General features: G+C 38.6%; 1 protein-coding gene across 4 annotated transcripts in view; it reads left to right on the top strand.

Annotated features, from left to right (window-relative positions):
- Positions 1 to 338: 338 nt before the first annotated feature.
- Positions 339 to 26255, top strand: part of CBFB (core-binding factor subunit beta) — a 72856-nt gene continuing 46939 nt past the window's right edge. The window contains exons 1-3 of one of the 4 annotated variants that reach the window (XM_050922806.1): positions 339 to 478; positions 695 to 781; positions 7512 to 7628. In XM_050922806.1, the coding sequence (XP_050778763.1) occupies positions 401 to 478; positions 695 to 781; positions 7512 to 7628 (282 nt within the window). In that variant the 5' untranslated portion in view covers positions 339 to 400. The remainder of the gene's footprint in view (positions 479 to 694; positions 782 to 7511; positions 7629 to 26255) is intronic. The other 3 variants (XM_050922804.1, XM_050922805.1, XM_050922803.1) reach the window with 3 other exon arrangements.

The following is a 26255-nucleotide window of genomic DNA, read 5'->3' as shown; positions in this document are numbered from 1 at the left end:
GCCGGCGAGACGGGCTGAGCGAGGGGCGACCGCCCCGCTCCCGAGGTCCCCGCGCGGGGGGGGGCGGTGACTCACGCCCGCCCAGCGCCTGCCAGGGAGGGGCCGCAGCTCGAGCCCCCGGCTCGCGCCGCGCATGCGCGGCAGCATCAGCCCGGAGTTGTGAATGGTGCGGCTGTTTGGCCGGAGTTTACGAGCCGGGGAGGAAGTCGGGGGGGAGGGGGCTTGAGACTCGCGGCGGCGGCAGCAGCAGCGGCGCGAGCTCTGGCGGTTGCTGCTGCTGCTGCTGCTGCACTGGGCGCGAGGCGGCGGCGCGGCCGGGGGAGGGGGGCGGACAAAGGGCAGCGGGGCGAGCCGCCGGGGCGCGGGACTCCGCGGGGGAGGCAGCGGCGGCGGCCCCACCATGCCGCGGGTTGTCCCCGACCAGAGGAGCAAGTTCGAGAACGAGGAGTTCTTCAGGAAGCTGAGCCGCGAGTGCGAGGTGAGGGGACCCCTGGGGATCCCGGCCCCTGGCGCTCCCCGAGCCCCGTCCCGGTGGCGCCCGCACCTCCCAACCGCAGCGGCGCCCGAGCCCGGTCCCGCAGGGCAGCGCCCGCCTGCGGTGCTGTATCTCCGCGCTCCGCCTCCCCTTATCTCTCGCGGCCGGCCGGCCGGGCGGGCAGGATTCCTCCTCTGATTTGCCTCCTGTTCCTCGCAGATTAAATACACCGGCTTCAGGGACAGACCCCACGAGGAGCGGCAGGCCCGGTTCCAGAACGCCTGCAGGGACGGCCGCTCCGAGATCGTAAGTGCTGCGCCTCCAGCATCCCGCCCCGCACGCGCCCCCGAAACCCACCTGGGCCGCTCGCCTGGCGGGCCCCCCGCGGCCCCGCACCGCGCTGCACAGACCCGTCGCACGCGCGAACAACCCGGAACTGTGCGGAGCCCAGGCACCCAGCTCGCTGCCTAGCGGCTGCCGCTTGCGAAACAGAGCCGCGGATGCTGAACGTTTCAGCCGCAGGAGCGACTTCCTTATTGTCTGCCCTGTTCCAGCGCGCAGAGGGGGCGAGAGCGGAGTTCAGCAAACTGTTGGCGCGGCCAGGCACTTAATCACAAAACTTAGCAAACCCTAAACTCCCCTACCTTTCTGGGTTGCCTAAAACTTCACGGTATAAATAACTGTTGTTGCTACCAGCAAAAGTGTTTGGGCAACCATGTTTTCACTGCATAGGGAATAAAACAGGGAAACTAAAACCCAAGCAGCCTAAGATAAACCTTCCAGCCACTTCTTTAAAGAAATAAATGTGTCTTTCTATCCAGTAGCTTAACTAAAACGTATAGTAACCTTTTAAAATACTTCAAGGAAGAGGAGAAACAACGAGTCTTTGTGGCACCTTAGAGACTAACACATTTATTTGGGCATAAGCTTTCATGGGCTAAAACCCGCTTTATCAGATGCATCGAGTGAAAAATACAGTAAGCAGTATGTATACGTATTACAGCACATGAATATATATATACTGCTTGGTGTGTTTTTCACTCTGTGCATCTGGTGAAGTGGGTTTTAGACTTTTAGCCTCCGAAAGCTTGCACCCAAATACATTTGTTAGCCTGTAAGGTGCCATAAGGACACCTCATTGTTTTTGCTTATACAGACTAGCACGGCTACTGCTCTGAAACCATTAAGGATGAGGAACACTTAAAGTCATTGATTTAAAACTCTCATGGATGGGTGGGGCAGAGTGGATGCTGTTTAAGGGATGTTTTGTAGAAATGTTTTGTAAAAACTATCAGTTTCAGGATGTAGGATTCATAATAGGTATTCTGTGACTTATTTTTAAATAAATCAAGGGATACTTTGTAAAGAAGTACCTTAATATAAATATATTGAAGTGGATTAAACAATTATTTACTTATCTGCCCCCCTAAGGAGTGGGCCTTGCATCCGAACATACGGTGGTTGTGCTTCTGAAGTGAAGCACTCAGTTGTGGAAAGCTTTAGTTATATCTGTGCTCTGGAAAAGAAAGGGAAGGTAAATGTTTATTAACATTTAATATTCTCTAAATAACAGTATTTGCTTCTATAAAAGTTAATTTTAGAAAACTTTTTTTGCCTAATAGTAATAGCTAATTCTGCTATTACTAGAGGAATAAAAACATATGTATCTTGTACATTAGGATTTAAAAGTAATGTTATGCATGTGAAAAAGTACTTTATAGCCAACAAAATGATCTGTGAGAGTATATTGGCAGTTCTTCCTTCACCATTGCTTATGTTGAAATTATAAACTACTTATTTCAACTTTAAATTCCTTTGTCTAGGAAGTAGTGACTTCCAGGAATAAATAAGACTAATATAAAATTATTCTGAACTCTAGCCTATCGTTTGGTTAAAATGAATTAGTAAATAACCTTGATATAGTGAAATTTAAAAAGGGGGAAAAATGCAGTCACCGAAAGCTTATTGAAGTAGAGTAAATAATCTTTTCTCAACCAAATCAGGCACGTTTCAAACTGAACTTTAAAATTTTAAATATTTGATTTTTTTTATTAGTGATGGTACTAGTAGACCACTCTGATCCATGAAGTAAAACAGAAGATTAATATGGCTCCATGTAGTCAAAAAAAAATTCTGCTTGATGTTTCTCGAATAAGATCTATATCTTGTAGCATGCTTGTTAGTGATGTCATTATTTGTACAGTTCCTTAAAACATTCATATTGAAAAGTCATCGATTTTTTTTTATTTTATTTAAAACAATGGAAATGGTGGCAGAGTTTTCCCCTTCACTAATGGTTTATATCACGTGAGAGGAGGATTTACCTTTTGTTTTAAATTTTTTTATTGTTATTATTTATTTTATTTTGGCTTAATAAAACACTTCCATCTACTTATCATAAACCTACATTACTACATAGAAAACTAGGGATTTTTTTAGGCACAATGTACGTAGTGGAATACACCTTTACACAAATTATTAAAATAAGTTACTGTATTTACTTTAATTTGTGAATAGAAGAGTATTCTAACATAGCAGATTCCTGTTATTCTAGTTATCATCCGTTTTCAACAGTTGTCTAATTCAGCTAGAGGAGGATGTTTTATAATGTGTATTGTAAGTGAGCAAGGTTTATAGAGAATCTGTAGAAAAAAGTAGATATTCAAACCCCTGCATAGCAAATCTCTTGGGCTTGTTTAAATTATTGTCATTGAGCATTATTATTATTTTTAATATTTTAAAAAGTTTACTGTTGAAAACAGTTATGGATGGAGAAGACCATAAATTTTTAACCTTTTAAGGTTCCTGGATGGTGGCAATGCACAGTATACATCTGTAACTGAGACTTCACTGAAAACTTCAGATTTTAGTTTATAATTAGTTACAGCTAATACGGTTTGTGAAGAGTTATTTTTGTAAAATGGGAAATTACTGTCTCTTCAGTGTCTCATTTCTATGCCTGCCATCTCTCCCTGCTAGAACTCTGCCCCTTAAAATCTCTGGTGATGCCTGTTACACACAGTTTTTCAGTCTGTTGTTATAATAGGAAATCGCTTCTTCTTTTCTTGACCTAAGACGTCTGGGTTGGTCCAGTAAGACTGATTGCTTGTTACTCATCCATTTAGAAAGTGAGGGTACTGTAAGATCAAAGTTTTAAAAGCTAACCAGTTAATTCAGTAAAAAATTTTATGTAAATGATTTGCTACAGATAAAGAATTTATTCTCATCTCTACACAGGGAGGTTTGTGCCTTGTGATGGCATTGTGTCCAGAAGTAGTCTCAGAGTAATATAAAGATGGAGTTGGGACATAAATGCATCATACAAAGGTCACAGTTCTCTAACTTCAGACCAAAGTGATCATGTCATGAACAATTTTTTAAAATCAAAGAAGTCATTACTGAGATGTAGTCTTAAATTATCAATGGTGTATTGTCTTGTGTACATTGAGGAGAGAGCCTACTTACAGCCACAATAATCTTCGAAAAGTAGTGGTTGTGCATGTAAAATAACTCCCCTGACACTTACGGTACATAAATGCTCAGTTAACCTGAATGGTTCTAAACAAGTTCTTCTAGTCTATTAGGTAATGAAAAGCTCTTTGGAAAAGAAAAATAAATGTAACCAATAACCTTTACAGTCTATTGATCCATAAAACTACTTTTGAAACTTAAAACTCCCAAAACCCTGTGTTAAGCATATTTTCTGGGTAGATTTAAATAGTCTTGGTCTCTTGCCTATACATATTTTATAATCACCTATAAATCTTTTAAGTTCAAATGGAAATTGTTTTTTTTAAATGTTGAACACTGACAAAATCCAAGAGCTATAAAGGGCCATATCCAACCTAAAACAACCACTGGCTGCCTGACCTGCAGAAAGTCTGTCGTTCTTTGAAGTCACTCTATAACGTTGGTATCAGAGTGCTGATGTGGTGGTCTGTTCCTCCTCTTTGTTGTGACTGCGTAGTATCGGTTTTGATGTTACACACCATCAGGTTTCCACTCGCTCTGTTATTTATGGCAGTCAGACTCATGGGAATGACATCCTGATGAGGATGGAAGACAGGAGTTCCTTCCATGGCTGACATCTAATCAACATGGGAATAACTTGAAAAGCCCTGGATTGACAGACACTTCTCTCTCCTTTCTAGAACTCAACCAGAAAGCCAGAAACAGGGTTTGTGGGACTGTAGACTACTTGCTAGCTCCCTACAAAACACTGATGATGATGGATGGTCAATACAGTACTGATTTTTTACGTACATACCGATAGTAGTCAGACATGCCTATCTGGTGATTGGGAGAATAGGAGAGGCATCCCCAGCCTACACACACTAGAGAGAGAGAGAGTGTGTGTGAGAGACACACACACACACAGACGGTTGGGGAAACATGGCAATAACAGCTACGTTTACATGATATATTAGATGGGCTATTGGATTTTGTACGTGAACTATTGATCTAATATAATTGGTTGGGGAGGGAAACACAATGTTTCTAAAAATTCACATGATAAAAGTCTCAGTATTTTTAGATGGCCTGTATCTGGCCTATAGACTAAGGCTGCACAGTTCCAGTGGGAGTTGGCATGCATTCATATTTTCTGTCGTCTTTTCTATTATTTTCCCCACCTTCAAGCTTTTCTATGATTTCCTGGATACATGTAAGGATTTCTTCTCTTGGTGCTTCACCCTAGGGTGACTTTTCCCCAAATAGAATATACTACTGCAGAGCTAGCATCCATGGGCCATCAGAAACTTGTGCAGTCTGGAAAGCTGCAAAATTCAGCTGGGTCAGCCCTTTCAGAGTTTTGTATTAGTATGTGCATGTTTGTTTTTAATAACAGCCTTAGTTTTTAAAGGCTAAAAATGCTGAGAGGATGGTAGTAAAGCTGCTTGGTGTTGGTGTTACTGCATTGTTGATTCAGAACAGTGTTTTTAAATCTAGAAAATTGTTTTTCAAAATATTGTATTTACATATGAGCAAACAAAAAACTACGAATTGGGAAAATGATGTAATACAAAGAATCTCCACCAGAGTTCTGATGACAGTGGCTCTAGTTCTGTTCTTACGGTTTACATGTTACCTGAAGCTCTTGGAGTGTATACTTAAGTTACACTTCTGTCTAGCTTTTTGCTGCACGTTTATACTGTTTAAAATGTTTTTCTTTGTATGTTTTGTATTCTAAACAGATTAATATATTTGTACAATATCACTTTGATACCAATGACTGCTGTCGTCAATTTTAATGACTGTCTGTGTTGGCTTAATGGGAATGCTCAAAAACTGCTTGTAAGAGAAAGTCAATAGATTAAACCTAATCACGGGATATTAGTCTCCTTCTGTTACAAAAATGTCAGGGCAAAGCAGGTTTCATTTTCAAAGTGAGAGATATTGATCCTATGACACTGTTCTTCTACAATGACTTATACAAAATGACGCAGAGCGAACTATATTTTAAGTGATAGTGTAGTAGAGTGATTTTTTTTTATTACTGCTAAGTTGCTGAATTCTGCATTGCTTAGAGGAAACATCCATTTTATGCTCCTCTCAGTAAATCATCTCTCTAAATTCAGATTATTTTGAGTTATATTTTTATGTACTTTTTATGAATAAACTGTTTGTTTTCTGGATTAGTATTCTTTTAAATTTAAGTGAATAATGGTAGCCAGTCCTGAAATTTGATTGTAAGACATTCTATTTGATATAACTATATTTTAACAGTATGTTCTGGTATAAGTGTGTATCCGTGTGTGCATATTTAAACACTGTACTATATCATAACTGAAAAAGTGAATCAGATTTCTACTTCTACCCACATTATTTTCTCCCTCCCAGCTGTGCAAGTTGGAGCTCTCTTTCCCTGTTTGAATTGCTGTGGTATCAGCAGCGGCTCCAGGCACCAGCACTCCAAGCGCGTGCCTGGGTGGAAAGCCGCAGGGGGCGCCCTGCCGATCCCTGCGAGGGTGGCAGTCAGGCAGCCTTCGACAGCTTGCCTGCAGGAGGTCCCCGGTTCCGCAGATTCGGCGACTTGCCTGCGGGAGGTCCGCCAGTCCCGCAGCTCTCCCTCAGGCAAGCCGCCGAATCTGCGGAACCGGGGGCCTCCCGCAGGCAAGCCACCGAAGGCTGCCTGACTGCCATGCTTGGGGCAGCAAAAAAGCTAGAGTCGCCCCTGTGTGATATGCATAAGTCTAAACTTCTTATGAATGAAAATGAAACTTTATTTTCAGTTGAAGTTGAAGGTCATGATTTACTTGAACACAGGGGTTCTCATTTCTGATAAGGTTAAGTCAATGTCCCTTCAAGAGTTTTAGAGAGAGAATACAACAGATTTCTCATACATGGAACATCTACTAATCTGGATTTCGCTGAAGTGTTTACCCACTCACGCACTAGCTATGGTGACAACAAGATTTCACAACTTGACAGTGTAATATTATGCGATATATGGAGGGGTAAATTGATGGTGCGTTCGCTCACCTGTCTGTCAGCATGCAAAATAAGGGTAAATAAATATTTTCCTTGCATTTTTGTCTTTAGATCTCGGGTAATATGCCTCCTGGATTTATGTATCTGTGAAAAACAGATAAGATTTTTTTGTTCAAAATCTGTGCTCACAGTAACAAGTCTCTGCAGCTCACTTTCTTCTGAAAGTTCTTCTAACTGGGAAAAATACTACTTTTTACAACATGTAAGCACTTTTTTTAGTAGGTTTTGGTACTGAGTTGTTGGTACGGGATTTCCTGACAGAATTCTGAAATAACAGAATCTAATGTCAGCAAAAACTGATTTGAAAGAAAGTATTGATTCCATGTTGTATTTTATTTCCGAAGCAGCCAATGGCAAATGTTGTCAAAATGGAATCAGATGTTTGTAACTTAATACTTAAGAAAAATGATGAGTGCATGTTTTTGACTTTAAGTATTCTCTATGCTGCTTGGCTTAAGACATAAACTGATGTAAAAATAAATGACTGCCTGCATAATTTATGTAATGTCTTGCTCCCTGATCCTGTTTGTATTGATTTTTCTAAAAGGCTTTTGTGGCCACAGGAACCAATCTGTCTCTCCAGTTTTTTCCGGCCAGCTGGCAGGGGGAGCAGCGACAGACACCAACCCGGGAATATGTCGACTTTGAAAGAGAGGCAGGCAAGGTAAGAAGGAAATTGTTGCAATTCAAAGATTTTTATGTGCAGTGTCAGTGGGCTTTTAATATAAACTGTGTGTATTATTTGAAATTCTTAATGTTCCACAGTTCAATGCGTAATAGAGTTAGTTATAAAAATACCGATGAAAATTATTAAGATGAAATCTGCTAAATTTCTCTAAGGATTATTAAAAATAAATTTTAATTGTAACTTACTTTAAAACATTTTTTATATTTCTTGGGGAAAGGTATGTGGTGTAATACTTGGTTCTTTCCTTCTATTTATTTTCATTTATTTTGGAGGGCAGAAGCCCACTTCTTCATAATAAAATGTTTAGGCACAACTGAAATTTGTTAGCTTTTAAGATACAGTAGACACACCTTTGGGACTTCATTAAAATTACAAACCTTAACTAGCAGGTTATCTTAGAGAAATTTTCACTAGTCTCACTGAGCACATTCTCTTGGCAGGGTTCAGGTTGGCAATTGATATGAAGTGTAGGAATTTGCTCTTGTTCGTCCACTGGACATTTTTTTGCTTGACTTTTACCATCGCAAATTATAAAGAATAAATACTACTTTAAATACATTGCTGACTTTGGCTGTTCTGCTGTTCTGAAATGGTTGATCGTAGAATAATAGGGTTGAAAGGGACCTCAGGAGGTCATCTAGTCCTCCAACCAGGACTAATCCCCAGACAGATTTTTGCCCCAGATCCCTAAATGGCCCCTTCAAGGATTGAACTCACAACCCTGGGTTTAGCAGGCCAATGCTCAAACCACTGACCTAACCCTGCTCCCTGACTAAAGTTCCTTAATGGCACAGTAGTACTTTATTAGTGTTTAGGTTATATCTTTCATCTCATAAAACGTGTTTGAGAGGTCACTGTGATAAACTTACTGGGGTTTTTTTGTTTTTTTTGTTTTGGTTAATGTATGGTTTCACTGTATAGGAAAAATACTTAAGAACAATGCTTAATGGATATGTTTCTCTATACTGTGTAGGCTATATGGGCCTGATCCAAAGCCATTGTAGTTAGTGAGACTTTTCCATTGACCATGGGCTTTGGGTCAGACAGTGTATATGCTCTTGGACTCCCTCTGGGGCTGGGTCATTTTTCTGTAGTATTGTTTTCTAATGACATTCTCTTTTTATAAAGGTTCTTAAAACTTAAAACTCACACTATCTGTTTTTAATCTTTTGTTAGACGTAACTACTAACATTAAAAACAACTGAAAGACAAGGAAATATTTCATAAAGTTTTACATAATGGCCTATTGAGTTTTCCCACGTCAGTATAAATAGGAAAATCTGATTGCAAATTCTCAAAGGACTTACTCAGGGTCAAATGTAGTACCTGAAGTTTCTTTTAACTTGTATTTTGAAATTAACTGGAGTTCAAGTTGATAATACTGTATCATGTTTGTGTTTTGTAAAGCTATTCTGCTGTACTGTGGAAGCCTGCAAAAGATTTTAAAAAAACACATTTTGGGCAGGCAGTGGGGGGAAGGCTGGGTTCTGGCTTCTGTGGTGAACAAGATGAATTGAGTTTGGCTCTTACTGAAAAATATTGATTCTGGCTCTTAATTGAATGAGGAATTTTTTCTTGTAACATAGCAAACTGAAGTCTGTATTTGCCTATTCCAAAAATAAACAATTTTATTTACTTCCGTGATTTTTTTTTAACTTGGAATGAATTTTTAAAGGGGTGAATTAAGAACTTAAGAATGGCCATTCTAGGTCAGACCAGCGATACATCTAATTCAGTTGCCTGTGCCAAATGCTTCAGAAGGGATGCACAGAACAGGTTAATTCATCGAGAGAGCCATCCCCTGTTGCCCAGCTTCCAGCAGTCAGAGATTTAGGGAGACCCTGAGCATAGGCTTGTGACTCTGAATATCTTGGCTAATAGCTATTCATGGACTTATTTGCCGTGATCTTATCTAATTTTTTTTAACTCGGTTATACTTCTGGCCTTCACAACATTCCCAGCAGGTTGACTGTGCATCATATGAGGAAGTACTTTCTTATGGTTTGTTTTAAACCTGCATCCTATTAATTTCATTGCGTGACCCCTGGTTCTTGTATTGTGTGAAGGTAAATAACACTTCCTTATTCACTTGCTCCACACCGTTCATGATGATATAGATCTCTATGATATCCCTCCCCTCAGTCATCTTTTTCTAAGAACAATCCCAGTCTTTTAATCTCTCCTCATATGGAAGCTGTTCCATACCCCTAATCATGTTTGTTGCTCTTCACTGTATTTTTTCGAATTCTAATGTATCTTTTTTGAGATCGGGTGACCAGAACTGCACAGAGTATTTTGGGTATAGGCATACCATGGCTGTATACAGTGGCATTATATTTATTGCCTTATCTGTGCCTTTCCTGATCACTCCTAACTTTGTTAGCTTTTTTTTGGACTGCTCCTGCACATTGAATAGATGTTTTCAGAAGCTGTCCACAGTGTCTCCAAGATCTTTTTTGAGTGGTAACAGCTAATTTTGTGTGTATTGTTGGGATTATGTTTTCCAAGTGCATTACTTTCCATTTATCAACACTGAATTTCATTTGCTATTTTGTTGCCCAGTCACCCAGTTTAGTGAGATCCCTTTGTAACTCTTTACAGTCAGCTTTGGAGTTAACTGTCTTGAATAATTTTGTACTGTCTGCAAACTTAGCCACCAGATTTGCAGGAATTTAGTATATACTACTGCAAAGCCAAATAGAATTGATCTTATCACTGTATTCTACTTCTTGCTTTTTACATGTTAGTTTATAGTAAACTTTCAGAATGTTTGTCTAAATGTAAGTCTCCGGTATTTTTTCATTTAGGGCCATTTAGAAGTAGAAGATCATCTAATAAAACATGAATGGTATTGTACTGTAGTTTGGACAAATCACAAATTCATGGGTGTGATATAGCATTATTATAAATCACATGTGACATCAAGCTTGTGCTATACAGAACTTGGTTTAAAGTGAAGTTGCTCCCATAGCATGTTGAGAAGAGAAGCAAACAGGGTAGAAGTGTGTTACATCATCAACAGAAAGCACCTGATGGCATTATAGTATTGTAGTTTAGTTGTCTGTCACTTATTCTTTATATAACTTTGTAAGGAGTTTTATGATTATTTTTTTTTGCACATATTCAACTGTCTCTATACTCAGACGTGATTTCTGTAGGTCCATGCAACAATTTTTTGTAAGCTTTAACTCTTAAGGCAGTGCATAATGTGTGTTTGTTCATCACTGGAGCTGTGCCAGCAAGGCATGTTTTTAATTATATGAATAAAATATAGGCTATTGAGGGAGCTGTCATTTAATTATTATTCTAGGCATAACTCTGAGATCCTGAATGTAGATAAAGTTATACTTACAAATACTGGAATCTTTTTATTCTAGAATTCTTTACTGTTTCAGAGTGTTTGGTTAACCAACTAATGTCCCAGAAATAGTTTATTCAGAATTTGTAAGTGCATTACTGCCGACTATAAACAGTTTTTGTCCTTAATCATGTAATTTTATTCTTCAGATAAACAGTTTTCTAAGGGAGCTTTAAAAAAAATTCCATAGTAGAGTCCAGTTTGTTGTCCAGGGAAAATGAATTAGCATCCTGTTCTTTATCCACAGAATAGGAGCCCAGCTTAAACTGGGCTTAAACTGCAGCAAGGGAGATTTAGGTTGGACATTAGGAAAAAGTTCCTAACTGTCAGGGTAGTTAAACACTGGAATAAATTGCCTAGGGAAGTTGTGGAATCTCCATCTCTGGAGATATTTAAGAGTAGGTTAGATAAATGTCTATCAGGGATGGTCTAGACAGTATTTGGTCCTGCCATGAGGGCAGGGGACTGGACTCGATGACCTCTCGAGGTCCCTTCCAGTCCTAGAGTCTATGAGTCTATGAGTCTATGAGACATGGGAGGCCTTTTTGAGGATAACAAATTCCTTAATAGTTATTGGGACTCTGGGGGATAGATCTTTGCAGACAGAAACGTGCAATTTGAGTTATTTTGTACCTACAAGGATATATACGTTCTAAAAAATTGGCCTCTAGAGGCTAAAGATCATAAAACGAAGTCTTTCAACGAACTTCTAAAAATAAAAAGCTCAAAGGAAGTGTAGGAGTTGCACAGTGGATCAGATTTGTGGCCTACCTAGTCCAGGGTCCTTTCTGACAGTGGCCATCACCATCTGTTTCACAGGAAGGTTCAAGAAGCCCAACAGTAGGCAGACGTAGGGTAATCTGCCCACATGAATGTCTCATCCTCATCCATATGCGTTAAGAGATTGGCTTAAACAAGGTTTTATTTCTTTTCAGATTTCCTTTGCTAGCATAAACTATTGTAACTCTGGATATTTTTATCATCTATGTAAAAGTTGAATCTGTCTCTGAATATTGCATTGTTTTTTACATCAACAACATACCATGGCAGTGTGGTCTGTATTGTGAGGAAGTATTTCCTTTTATCAGTTTTGAATGTTACCTTTTAATTTCATTGAGTATCCCTTTTGTTTTTCCATTATGAAAAAGAGAAAATAGAAGCCCCTGATATTATTTTAAATGCTTTTATTATTGTAAAGTTAAAAATATTCTACTCTTTACCATCTCCATCCATGTGAGGTTTTTCTATCCTTAATCATTTTTGTCATGCTTCTCTGAACCTATTCTAATTTTGCAACACTATATTTGATGTATGGCAACCAAGTACTGCACACAAGATTCCAGAGGAAACTGTGCCATTGAGTCTTAAAACTTTATATTTTTCCCCTATATTAATCTCCATTTCATTCCTTATGCAGTTAAACATCTTGTTTGCTTTTTTTTGACGACAGCTGCACATGGTCAGAGGTCCTCCACGCAGCCAGTCTCCAAGATGCCTGTGTCTTTTCTTGAGTTCGTATAGTAAATTTAGACCCTTGTAAAGTGTTGAAGTAATTGAAATCTCTTCTTCCGTTTTGCATTAATTAGTATTGCCATTGTCTGCCATTCACCTAGTTTAAATCCTTCTGACATTCATCACTCTTCTTCAGATTGTGCCACGGTTGAGATCATTAATAAATATATTAAACACTGGGTGGAGTATGGCAAATTGAGGCACCCTGCTGTTAACCTTTTGCCAAGATGTAAATTGACCATTTATTCCTATTTTGTTTTCTGTTTTATCCAGTTTTTCATGCATGACAGTGCCTCTCAGACCATGGCTTAGTTTCTTCAGCATCTTGTGAGGGACTTTCTCAAGGTCCTGCTGAAAGTATAAATAAATTGCAAAGAGTCTTGTGTCACCTTATAAACTAACAGATGTTTTTGAGCATGAGCCTTTGTGGGTGAATGCCCACTTCGCTCATACTCAAAAATATCTGTTAGTCTGTAAGGTGCCACAAGACTCTTTGCTGCTTTTACAGATCCAGACTAAGACGGCTACCCCTCTGATACTATAAATAAATTGTTAACTAGTTCTGCTTTATCCACTACTTTATTGACAGACTTTTCTTTGCTGAAATCAAGCTGGCTGGACTCAGTCATTTTTTAATTACTTTTCCAACCAATTTACCGATGTAAAGCTTACTGGTCTGTAATACACTAGATCACTCCTTGCACCTTTTTAAAATAGATTTAGAATATTTTTCTATCCTCCAATCCTTTGGTATAGTGGCTTTTTTAATGGGGTTTCATATTTTTGCTAGCAGCTCAGCTGCTTCATGCTTGAGCTCCTTCAAAACTCTTGGAGGTGTATCATCTAGGCCTGGTGACTTGTTTCTTTTTAAATTATCAGTCTGTTCCAGCATCTTTTTCTGACACCTCAGTCTCGTATAGTGCCTCATCTTTATTACCAAAAAAGGTCAGGTCTATAGTAGGTATTTCCCTGACATCCCTTGTGGTAAACTGATTCAAAAAATGAGTTAGTTTCTCAGACGTCCTTATCTTCCTTAACTGCTCTTTAACCTTTGGTAATCCAGGGGACCCCTCAGTTTTTTTCAGGCTTCTTACTTCTTGTATATTTAAATAATTTGGTTTTTTTATACATTTCTTCTTAAATCAATTTTTATCCTCCTAATTTCCCTCTTACATATAGCCTGCTGTAACTTATATTTGTTTGACTTCCCTAGAGTTACAGTTCTTTTAGAATCTTTTTGTTTGAATATCCTCTCAAGCCTTGTTAATTAACTGTATTGGTTTATTGCTTGTCTTCTTGGTTCCCTTTTTTTGTTAGGTGCCTTCTGAGGTACTATTAGTGTTTCCTTAAGTAGCCTCCATTCATTTAAGGGTTTTACTTCATTTGACCATAGGGCCTTCTTTACTAGCCTCTTCATTTTTTTTGAAATCTCTTTTTAAAAAGTTTGGTATCATGGCATCAGGGTTTCTTTTTAACATTAGCTCTTAGCATGTAATTGAAGAATTAACAGTAGTAGAACAACTAACTCCTCTGTATTACTTAAGACTAAGTAGAATAGCCTCCTCTTATGTGCTTTAGCTCTTCCAAGAGCCAGTCACTTAATGTTAAGAAATTCCTTCTCTAGACTTTGTCCGACTGTGTGTTTTTAACGGTTTGTATGAGGGAAATTGAATCAACTGATGGTGTATAATATTATTGTATTGAGTAAGTTATATAAAAACTGGTGACACACTGGTCATGAATATCATTGCATGATGTATATACCGATGGTGGTTCGGTGTGTGTGTGTGCGTGCGTGCTGGAAATATGTTCCTAAAATATGTTGTGGGGGCAGACTTGACAAACTCTGGACAAAGGAATATGGATTTGCGCATCTGGGTTAAGTTTTGTAGGTCATAGACTGTGAAAGTACATTTACAAAAAGGGTAAACAAAGCAGTCAAGCTAACAAATGGTGGGAGAAGCAACATGGTGAGCACACTGGGGAACATACCAGAATTTGACATCCCTGAGGTCTTCCTGACTTCTGAGACAAAGGCAATGGACTCTGGGAAATATAAGGGGAGCAAAAGGACATTTTAGTTATCCATCACTTAGGGGACAAAGAGACAGCACTCTCTGGTTCTGTGAACCTTGGATCCTTTTGCCTGAAGGCTGGAGATACTGGTAACTTAAGGTGAGAAACTGTGTTGGGCAGAGACATAGCTTGATAGAATTAAGTTTTAGGTACTAGAAGTGTTATTTTTTTGTTTTGTTTGTAACCTTTTTCTTTCTTCAGTTCTTGCTTGGTATTATTTAAATCTGTTCTTTATAAATAAACTTATTCCTGTCTTATTACAAAAGCATCTTAGTGCTATATATTAAGGTAAAGAATGGGTCCTCAGCGAGCCAGCAGTTGGTGTGTGCACTGTCTCTTTGGAGGCAGCAGACTTGATAATTCTCTGAGTATCCAGTGAGAGTCACTGAACACTGCAGAGTGGCATCTCTGTGGAACTCTGGAACTGAGTGTTACCTGCAAGGCAAGGATAAGAATGTCAGTGTCTTGGAACTTTTAGTGAGGTGGGCAGACTTAATGTGACAGGGAGCTGATGTACAGTCTAAATGCCAGTAAAGCTCTCCCTTGTTGAAGCAGAGCGAGGTAACATAGTGGTTTGCAGTTCTGGGTGCCCTGAGCAGAGTGTTACAACAATACTGTCACTGTTTGACCCTGCTGGTGAAAGAACAGATGGTAGTCAGTAGGATTCACCAAGGGCCATGTTACCATGGTGTGCCTCCTCACAAGGAGACCTTTAGGTGTATGTGGTCATAACATTATCACTGCCTTTGAGTAGCGCACAGAACATCTAATATCCTCTACTTAGCTGGAAGTCCAGGGAGGAACTGTGATTAGGAATGGGCTTTCAAAGTCCTTTAATTCAGATCTGTAGTAACTACATGTCCATCCCGCTTTACATCTGGAGCTTGCTTAGAAGGTTTGTATGCTTAAGGCACTTGGGCGCTTTGAACACAATCCCGTTCATAAAAGATTTTTCTGATAGGATAATTTTATTGATCCACTGACCTAGAATTCAGGAAATCCAAGTTCAGTTCCCAGCACTGTAGATTTCCTGTGTGACATTTGGGCAATCCATTTAATCCAATGATATCTAATCTCCAGCATGAGGGCCCAAAGTATTATTTCAGAAAGGTCAGAGGCTCACAATTAATATTTTTTTGCTACTCAGGAACTGCCACTCCCTCCTCCAGACTATTTTAACCTGTACCAAGGCTGTGGCAGACAATCAGGGAACAGTAACTGGTTTATTCTTGGTTTCGTTGCTTCTCCGTTTCCTCTTTCTTGGGCTGCTCTGGATGCCTGTGGTATGGGGTATCTACCTAGTACTCACTATTCTGGACATATAAGAGACTGTATCAAAGAGATTGGAGAGAAACCTGGTTGCACGTCTGGTCACTCTCAGAACCCAGAGAGAACAACAACCAAACACTAACAGCACACACAAAAACTTCCCTTCCTCAAGATTTGAAAGTATCCTGTCCCCTGATTGGTCCTCTGGTCAGGTGACAGCCAGGCTCACTGAACTTGTTAACCCTTTACAGTCAAAAGAGACATGAAGTACTCCTGTTCTATTAACCCTTAACTATCTGTTTATGACAAGAACAGACCATTTTAGAGGAAAGAACTCTAATGCTTTGTCTATGCTTGTAGCTGTAGCACTGTAGATCTTCAGTATAGACACTCACTACAGTGACAGGGTGGGACTGTAGTTGATCCACTTCCCCGAGAGACGGTAGCTAGGTTGATGGAAGAATTCTTCCATCAGCCTAGCGCTGTCTACGGTGGAGTTTAGCTCAGCATAGCTACATCTATTGGGTGTGGATTCTTTTACACTCCTGAGAGATGTAGTTATGCTGATGACCGTTTCACCCCCCCGTCCCCAGCCCTTAGTAAATGAAGATCTCTTGCATGTTATAAGCAATTTAATGCATAGTAGATATTCAGCTAAAAATTCAAGCAGGTTGGCTTAGCCCACGTCCAGACTAACCCGGGGCATCGGCGGGTTAAAATCGATTGCTCGGGGATCGATATATCGTGTCTAGTCTGGACGCGATGTATCGATCCCCGAGCGCGCTTACATCGATTCCAGAAATCCATCAACCCGAACGGAGTTCCGGAATCGACACGGAGAGCCGCGGACATCGATGCCGCGCCATCCAGACGGGTGAGTACCTTGATTTTAGAAATTCGACTTCAGCTACGTTATTCACGTAGCTGAAGTTGCGTATCTAAAATTGATTTTAATATCCTAGTCTGGACGTGGCCTTATTGGCCTACCACAACTATCCTTTGATACTCAGTTTCCATTGACTTGGATAGAACTTGTCAATCTCCTATCCTGCTTTCCCTGAAGCTCCCACAGTCCAAAAGGGAATCAGAGAATGGTGCAGCCAGAGATTTTTTTCTTTTTTTTCTTTTTTTTTTTTTTTTCGTTTTTGTGATGCAGCTGGGGTCCGCTGGGGTCTCACCAGAATAAAAAAACAATCAGGTTCTTAAACAAGAGAAGCTTTTAATTAAAGAAAGGAAAAAAAACCAGTAAAAATTATCTTTGTAAATTTAAGATGGAATATGTTACAGGGTCTTTCAGCTATAGACACTGGGAATACCCTCCCAGCCCAAGTATACAAGTACAAATTAAAATCCTTTCAGCAAAATACAAATTTGAACTTCTTCCAGCCAAATACACATTTGCAAATAAAGAAAACAAACATAGGCCTAACTTGCCTTATCTACCTAGTACTCACTATTCTGGACATATAAGAGACTGTATCAAAGAGATTGGAGAGAAACCTGGTTGCACGTCTGGTCACTCTCAGAACCCAGAGAGAACAACAACCAACACTAACAGCACACACAAAAACTTCCCTTCCTCAAGATTTGAAAGTATCCTGTCCCCTGATTGGTCCTCTGGTCAGGTGACAGCCAGGCTCACTGAACTTGTTAACCCTTTACAGTCAAAAGAGACATGAAGTACTCCTGTTCTATTAACCCTTAACTATCTGTTTATGACAAGGACAGATCATTTTAAAGGAAAGAACTCTGATGCTTTGTCTATGCTTGTAGCTGTAGCACTGTAGATCTTCAGTATAGACACTCACTACAGTGACAGGGTGGGACTGTAGTTGATCCACTTCCCCGAGAGACGGTAGCTAGGTTGATGGAAGAATTCTTCCATCAGCCTAGCGCTGTCTACGGTGGAGTTTAGCTCAGCATAGCTACATCTATTGGGTGTGGATTCTTTTACACTCCTGAGAGATGTAGTTATGCTGATGACCGTTTCACCCCCCGTCCCCAGCCCTTAGTAAATGAAGATCTCTTGCATGTTATAAGCAATTCAATGCATAGTAGATATTCAGCTAAAAATTCAAGCAGGTTGACTTATTGGCCTACCACAACAAACTTTGTGCCTGATAAATAGGAACATAATAACTTTTCTTGTACTGAGGGTTATTATGCCAACCGCAGGTTTTTGCCAATGAAGGATTATCATATCTTCTGCTTACTGGTGGTTATATTTTCAGATGTTTGGGCTAAGCAGAAAATCCATACATTTCCTCTGCTTCCCCAAGATCCAGGCTTGTAGAGAGGATAAGAGTGAACAAGAAGACTAGCATTTCCATTTGCTTTGGCTGAACTTAAAGATGCAGATATCAGAAGATACAACAGATCATGTACAGGCAGGTCCTTTGCTTCCTTTATGGAAGAATCTGGATAAACGTTTTGTCCCATTCTCAATCTTTCTTCAACTTGTCTGGAAATCAAGACCCAATTAAGTGCATTTAGTTTAAACTGTTTTTTGAGGTAGTGTAGCTTGTGTCCGTTTTTTGATGTCAAGAATTGAATGGTTGCTGAGGAGGTCAGGAAGTGGTAAGTGCTGCATAAAAGTTTAAGAAATCAGTTCACCCCAGAAATTTGTTAATGGTGTCTGACTGTTGGGAAATTCTCCTCAGACCATCTCTTGTCTATACAAAACTGAAATTAATCTAATTTATTATTTTGACTAGAGTAAATTTTTCAGGAATTTGAGGTATAAGAAGCGTGGTGTCTAAGACAGTTTTTTGTGAAAGATAACTACTTTGTTGATTTACTAAAGAAAATTCCCAGCCGTTATTGGGAATGTTCCTCATTTGAAGTTGATTGTCTTCTATGCAGAATAAGCGAGATGCTGTAAAATGTTATTGGGTGATGAAAGCTAAATAGCTACAAAAAGTACAAAAGACAAAAATTGAATAACTTGCATTAATTTGTCTTAATACCATACCATTTATTGAATAAATATTCATACATTAGATTCTGTGTACCATATGTGCTTAATTTCCTTCAGAAAGTTCCTTATTTAACCATGTATTCAACAATCTACAAGATTTTGGAAGTAGAGTAAAATAGTATAACAATTCTAAGCAAAACACGTAATTTTAACTGTTCGTGTCTCTCTTCAGCATAAACTATTGACATTGATTTGTTTCTATGGCCTATGTGAAACAAATTTCAGTTTCTCTCACGTTTCCTAGGGCAGTTTTACAAATGAGACAGTCCCCAGAATTGTCACCAATTGGCACTCTTGTTGGGCAGTCTCAGCAGAAAAGCCAAAGATTTGAATGTATATGAAGGCTGAAGCCCACACCCCGCTCCTTGCTTCCCCCCCCCCCCCAAAAAAAAAAGTTTGAAGCACGTTTCCAGGGAGGCATGAAGAAGTCTTTTGCCCATCTCCTTGCGAAGGCTGGGCTTTTCCATATATATAATATATGTAAAATGACAATTTTAGTTTAAAAGGGGTGGCTCTCAACCTTTTTTGATCTGCAAACTACAAAAGCTAAAAAAAAGAAATTGTCCCATGACCTGCTTTGTGAAAAATTAATTGCAAGTTTCTCAAAATGAATGTAGTAAAATTTTAAATACACCAAAATGAAATGATTGAGAGAGAAAAATAACTAACGCATGCAATCTAAACAGTTGAACTTGCTTTTCCAGCCCTCAGTTTTTCTGTGCTGTTCTGTAGGGATGGATAGGTAAGGGTTCTATCCTCTTCCCTTCTGCTTTCCTAAGTGAACCCCACGCTGGTGGAGCTGGTTGCATGGTCTATATAGTATCGCTTCATGCCCTCCAGAGCCGAGTTGTACATAGGAAGAAGGGAGGGTTGAAAAATTGCTGAGGGATTGTATGATAGTTAAAGGGGCAGAGAAAGTGAGTTGCTTGTTTTTGCCCCTTTCCTTGCCCCTATTCGATCCTACTAGCATCCAGAGTTGCTGCTTTTCTTTTCTTTCAAACATTGGGTGCTTTCTAATGGGTGCATCCTTGCTACGCACTTCTGAGTTCACTTCACCAATTCAGAAATGGTAGTCTAACAAACTAACAATATATAATAGCTCGCCTTTGAACCTTGGTGCTCCATGTTCTTGGTGGCACGCTGCACCAGTTTTGGGAGAACTCCTGTTTCACTTACATCAGTTATTCTTCATCTCTTGTTTATCCCTTTGTTATCTTTCTGCTGTGTTGCCGAGCTGCCTGCCTTCTCTTCCCCATCCCCCCCACTTCTTGAGAGCAAATGCTATCTGCTGTAATTCCATCCTAGTCAATTTTATTCCTAGTAGCCAAAGCACTGTTGTTCTTGAGTACTACCTTATTCCAGAGTAGGGCAGAGCACTGATTATTCCTCACTAGTCTGCTGCCCAGATGTGTGGCAGAATTCCAATTGGCAAGCATGGTGGCCTTGCCATGTATAAGTGCTTTAAGGGGAATGCTGCAATTTATTTGTAAATTTTGTATTATCTACATTTAGATTAGAGGAAGCCCTTTTTGTAGTTTTTATTTGTAATTCTGTATTCTCATACCATTTTAGAATAGTGAAAATTTCCTCACCAATTTTTTGTAATTTTCCATCTGGAAAGCATATAATGTATCTAAATATGGGAGAAAACAGCACAATTTTAGTTGTGTGAGTATGATTTGTTAGTGAAATGTATGCAGTTATAGTCAGACTTGGAAATACTAGATTTTTATCCATAAATTCTGATTTCGCTGTACACTCAGAAACCAACAAAAATATTTCCATTGATGATCAGAATTTACAGATAAGCAGCGTAAGAAAAAAATGGTGTGAGAACTTATTACAGTTTGATTTAAGGATATTTACTATGACTTATGAAGTTGATAGTGTGCGTTTTAGTGGTTATAAAACTTTTAAGGTTTTGAATCTCAACATCTATCATTGACACCTCCCATAGTTTCCTGTGAAAAATTTAAATACCGTATATACTCATTCATTAGCCTGTTGGTTTATAAGCTGACCCCCCTCTCCCCCGCCCAAAAAAGGGATAGGTAAAAATAGCAAAAACTGTATGACTCTCTTTCATAAGCCGACCCTATATTTCATGCGGCAGGAAGCAGCGTGAGCCGCGGAACGTGCTGACCACTGCTTTCTGCCACTCCCATTGGCCTGGAGTGACGAACCGCGGCCAGTGGGAGCCGCGATCTGCCGACCCTGCGGACGCGGCAGTTAAACAAACTGGCCCAGCTCACCAAGGTTTTTACTCTGGCGGGCCACATGCCAAAGGTTGCCAATCCCTGTATTAGATATTCAATTCAATGATTCCATAGAGTTTAGAATCATCAAATTTTGGTGTAGACCTATTTATAAGCTGTCACCCCACCCCCTTTGATGTCACTTTTTTACCAAAAATATTTGGCTTATGAACGAGTATATATGGTAGATAAAATAAACTTCAATATAACCATTGAAATTATAAAAAATAAAAATCAAATTCTGCCAAGCCTAGTTTTAATAGAAGCACAGAAGCATTTGTCTTTTTAATATTGTGTCGAAATGACAGCATTATTCTTTTAAAAAACATATGTATTGTGCCTAGTTTAAAACTAAAGAATTGCAGTTTTTCAAAACCTGCCATTTCCGTAGTAGAGAGGGTAAGATTTAAGTTTAAAAGCCTTTTCCTTATAGAGTCTAGCCATTGTAGTGTAACAGATGACCCTCAAAAGATTTCTTTTGGATACCTCAAAGCATCTCTGCTAATCTGAATGTATCCAGGCATTTTAATCCTTGCTGTCTCAGTGGCAATCTGTATTTTGTTGTGTTTTGGAGGTGGGGTTGTGTTTTTGTTTTACTGTACTTTTGGGGAGTGTGGGCCTACTTGTTGAGGTTGTAAAGAGAATAAGTCATCAGGGTGCCTTTTTGTTTTACTTTAGCTTTTGTTTGCAGAGTTTGGTCAAGTATAATGTGTGCCCCATGCTCAGTCCAACAGTTCAGAATTCTTGAATATGGGAATTACCTCCAGGTTTGCATGTTGGTACCTGTATTCCAGAATGCTACTGGATCAGATTGTATCACTTCAGAAAATAATTATGGGGAAGTAACTATCTCTCATTTAAGAATACAGTTTCGGTACAATTAAAATTTAATTTTTTCTCCACTGACTTCTAAATGCAGCACTGACTATTTTTAATCAAGGAATAAAACCTGTAGTACTGGAAAATTGTATTAATCATGTCTTTTCTGTTATTGTTAGCAGTTCTCTTCAGACCATCTGTGTGGTTCATTAAAACTGCTAATTAGCTTGTTTATTGTAACCAAACATTTAACAGTCCTGGAAAAGGTATCATGTTACATAGTCACTGTAGTAGCAAAAGATAAAATTGCACTAATAGTACTATGACTCTCACTTTTCTAAAAATTACATTAGAAAATTCTATGCTATTCACTGTAGCTGGAAAAGTGTTTTTCTGTGATTTGTTTATGTCTCAGAAACCCAAACTCATAAGAACACAAGAGCAACCATACTGGGTCAGACCAAAGGTCCATCTAACCCAGTATCCTGTCTTCCAACAGTGGCCAATGTCAGGTGCCCCAGAGGGAATGAACAGAACAGGTAATCAAGTGATCCATCCCCTGTTGTTCTTTCCCAGCTTCTGGCAAACAGAGGCTAGGGACACCATCCTGCCCATTCTGGCTAATAGCCATTGGTGGACCTTTGCTCCGTAAACGCATCTAGTTCTTTTCTGAACCCTGTTATAGTCTCAAAACTCAAATTTATCAGTGACTTGTTTTGGCAATGTGGAAAGTTGTCTGTCACAGTTTTGAACTTTGAAACAAGTGTTTTTCTAGCTGGAGTTGACAAATGAATATTATTTTGTGTTAGTAAAAATGAATGGCACTCCATTAATGAGATATAGAAATACTTTCTAAAAATAATGTCCTGGAAAAATGATTTTTTTGTTTGTAATTAAAGCAGGCACCATTTAAATGTTGCTAAGTTGCTTAATGACAATCCATCAGCTTTTGCTATGGAACATGCTTTTGGGAAATGCTCTAGGATTTGGAATAAATATCACCTTTATAAGACTTAGTTACTTTGAATCTGAATCCATATTTTTATATTGAGTGGCCATATTGAGGGAGTGCTACTATAGTGTTGGAATTCTTGGACAGAAATTATTACAGCATTTTTCGGTATTCATTTTAGCAGCAGAACATTCTGAACAGTTAGCATTTTGAGCCTGATTATCAAAAGTAGTTCAGTATTTGTACATTTAAATGGACGGCTATCAATCTATTCATTTGTGTGTGAAAATACTCCCATTGCACGCCTAAAACTACTGAAAATTAGCACTGTTCTCCCTCCTTATTCTTGAGTGTTCAATAAGGCAGGTGATAGACTCACTGCTGAAGTTAAAACTAAGTGACACACTTTTCTGAGAATGTAGAGGGTGAAGTTGATTCACTGTGTATCATTCCTGGAAACCATGTGTTTCTTAATTTAGCTGTAACAAGTTCCAAGGCACAAAATCAGAATCCTTTGCTCTATGGTGGGAGAGGGAAAACTCTCTGGAGTTTATAAATGTTAAATAGCACTTTGACTTGCTTAGATATAAAGAGCTGTCTAAATAATTTACAGATTAAATATTTAACACTAGGCTCAAATATTTTTAATATTTTGCCATCCCAAATTTTAGCAGAACTTCCCTAGAGTTTATTAGCAATTCATAAGGGCTTCTGGAAAGTTTGCAATTCAGTTGTTTAAAGAGTATTTTATCCCTTTTTTTATTCAGCAAAACTCAAAAGGTCTGATTTTTCTAGCCCTGAAATATTGAATTACGAAATGCTGTTTCTCATTTTATATAAAGTGCTAGAATAATTTCTACTAGACAGTCCAGCATGTAAATGTTAAGAGCTAATGTGCCATAATATTCATTTCCATATGTTTCTTCAGTGTTTCCTTAGTTGCCCAAGGCTAATGGCATATAGTAAATAAAAGTTTTGATTTTGAACTCTAGCTTTCTAAAGATTGTGGAATGTGATTTACAAAATTAATACTGTGTTTTGGGTATGAGGCGTAGGTGACATAATGCAAAGGGGAAAATGGTAGAATTGCCATCAAATTTAACCAATGGGGAGGCACTGTACTACGAGATCACGGAAGATGTTTAAATAAGGAAAAACCAAAAGACTCATTGGTTTACTGTGGTTCAATGAAAAAGGGAAAATACCTATGGTAAAATTATTCCTGTTTTGTCTACAAAACATGGTGACATTTACCGAGTGGGGGGGAAAAAAGTCATACCAAATGGAGATGGGGCCTAGTTTGTCAGGCATTGAGTAGCTTCCTTTTCATCTTCATGAGATTTTTGTTTAAGACCAAATTTAAGTAACTAATTTGGCTAAATTTAGCTTTCAAAAAGATGACTTTTGTTTTAAGAATTTTCTCTAGGTGCTTATGAGATTAAACTATATTATTTTTTCTTTTAAACAAACAACTTTCAAAAGAATGAACTTGTTAATATAATCTATGTTCAGAGTACCGATGATGTAACACCTCTGTTTAGAAAGATCTGGGTAAGCAACCCAGAATTTAGAATATTTGTATATGACGATCACTTGCATAAATGTCACTAGCTAATATATATACATCTAAGAATCTGAGGTCAGAAGATTAATTTCAGCATTTTGTCTAGGAATGCCAAATAAAATAAGATTTTTTTTAAAAAATACCTTGCACATTGACATAATTTAACAATTTGAGAGTTCACGTGGTATAGTGATAGTGAAGAACTAGTAGCATTGTCTGGAGCAGGGTATATTGTATAAGTTACTAGTCAATTACATAGTCACATTTGATCTAAATCAATATTTGAATCTTGGTGTATTTTGTGCACAAGTCTAGTGTGCCATCCAGTTTCTTTATTTTTGTTTTCTTATCACCATGGTCTGCAATATTAATAGCCAGAATTACTCTTTCTCAAATGATAATTTAGGGATTGACTACAAAACTTCATTAATTAAAATTTATTTGTTTTACTTAAAACTATTTTGGAAAAGTAATAAACCGTGTTTGGCTCTAAGATTAAAAAATGCTGTGCCTCTTACTGGTTTATATGTATGTTAAAATTTGAAGATTTATATCCTCTATTTGAAATGAGTCAGTGAGAACTAATCTTAGTGTGCTGATCATAGCAACAATGTAAAAGCCTGCATCTTTTAGTGATTGCTAATATAACCTTAATGTACTGTTTCCTTGTTGGAGAAAACTAGTTGGCACAGAGTGCATAATGAAACTAACAGACATTCTGATTAGTTGTGTGTCACCTGTAACTTGATGATTTTTTCCTTAGTTTCTTTGAGCAGATGTGTATGAATGATCAATATGTTAAAGTATTATCTGCAGCAGGAGTTTTACATTGACTGCTCTTAAGCTATAAACTTGTTTTAAACTTTGCTAATTAATCTGCATGTCACAATTATTGTTGTAGCCCATCCTGTTTTACCAAAAGGATTTATTTGTAATGATTTGCAAGTACTACTTTTTAAAATAAAAATTAACAAGTTTACAAAAATTCCTAATTTACATACATTTATCTTAAAACTGAAAATATTGGGGGAGAAAGTTCCAGTCCCCTCATTTAGTGCCATAAATGCTATCATACAAAGTGTTAACATGTTTTTACTTCACAAGTGGCCTTTAGAGTATATTCTCCAACTTGTAAAGTAAGAAGTTTTGTGACTCATGTTATATTTGGGGACTTCAATAGAAGTTGATAATACAAGTAAACATGTATAAAAACATTTAGGTTTTCTAAGGTAATTGAAAGCTAAAGATGGATACACAACTTCCTAACTGAATATCTTACTTGCTTGTCTTGAACAGAGTTTGTACCTTTTAACTAGTGGGCCCGGTACGTAAACCAGGTTTTGAGTAGATGAGATGATAAAAAGTTGGGTTTAACCGTATGAAATTTCTCTCACTGGGAGCAAATATTTTATAAATATTTCTTACACAGGAGATAATGTTTAGTAAACTAAACCATTGCAGAGACTGCTGTTTTAAATAGCCCATGTTGGGTATGATTCAGAGACAGGTGGGATCAATGCTGGAATTTAATTATTGTGATCAGCCAGCAAACAGGCAGTTGACAGAACACTTACGAATGAAGAGATGCATGTGATGAGACTGGGGCAATGAGTCAGAGCTGAGTGTCTTTTAAAAGAATGCATCTTGGTCCAGTGTGCTGGAATATGATAGAAAACAAAAGAGAAGGGGGCATACTGTTTCACTGGGGACTGTTATTTCCTGGGGGATTGAGTTTGTCACAGTGGTGCCTGTGGCTGCTGTTTAGTGTGCTGATTCATTAGTCAGTGGGTGGTGAGAACTCTGTGCAATCTGTGGGGGAGG

This window comes from Gopherus flavomarginatus, chromosome 14 (assembly GCF_025201925.1).
Source record: "Gopherus flavomarginatus isolate rGopFla2 chromosome 14, rGopFla2.mat.asm, whole genome shotgun sequence".
NCBI lineage: Eukaryota > Metazoa > Chordata > Testudines > Testudinidae > Gopherus > Gopherus flavomarginatus.
The sequence above is the reverse complement of the archived record's forward strand: the minus strand, read 5'-3'. Positions and strand labels throughout refer to the sequence as shown.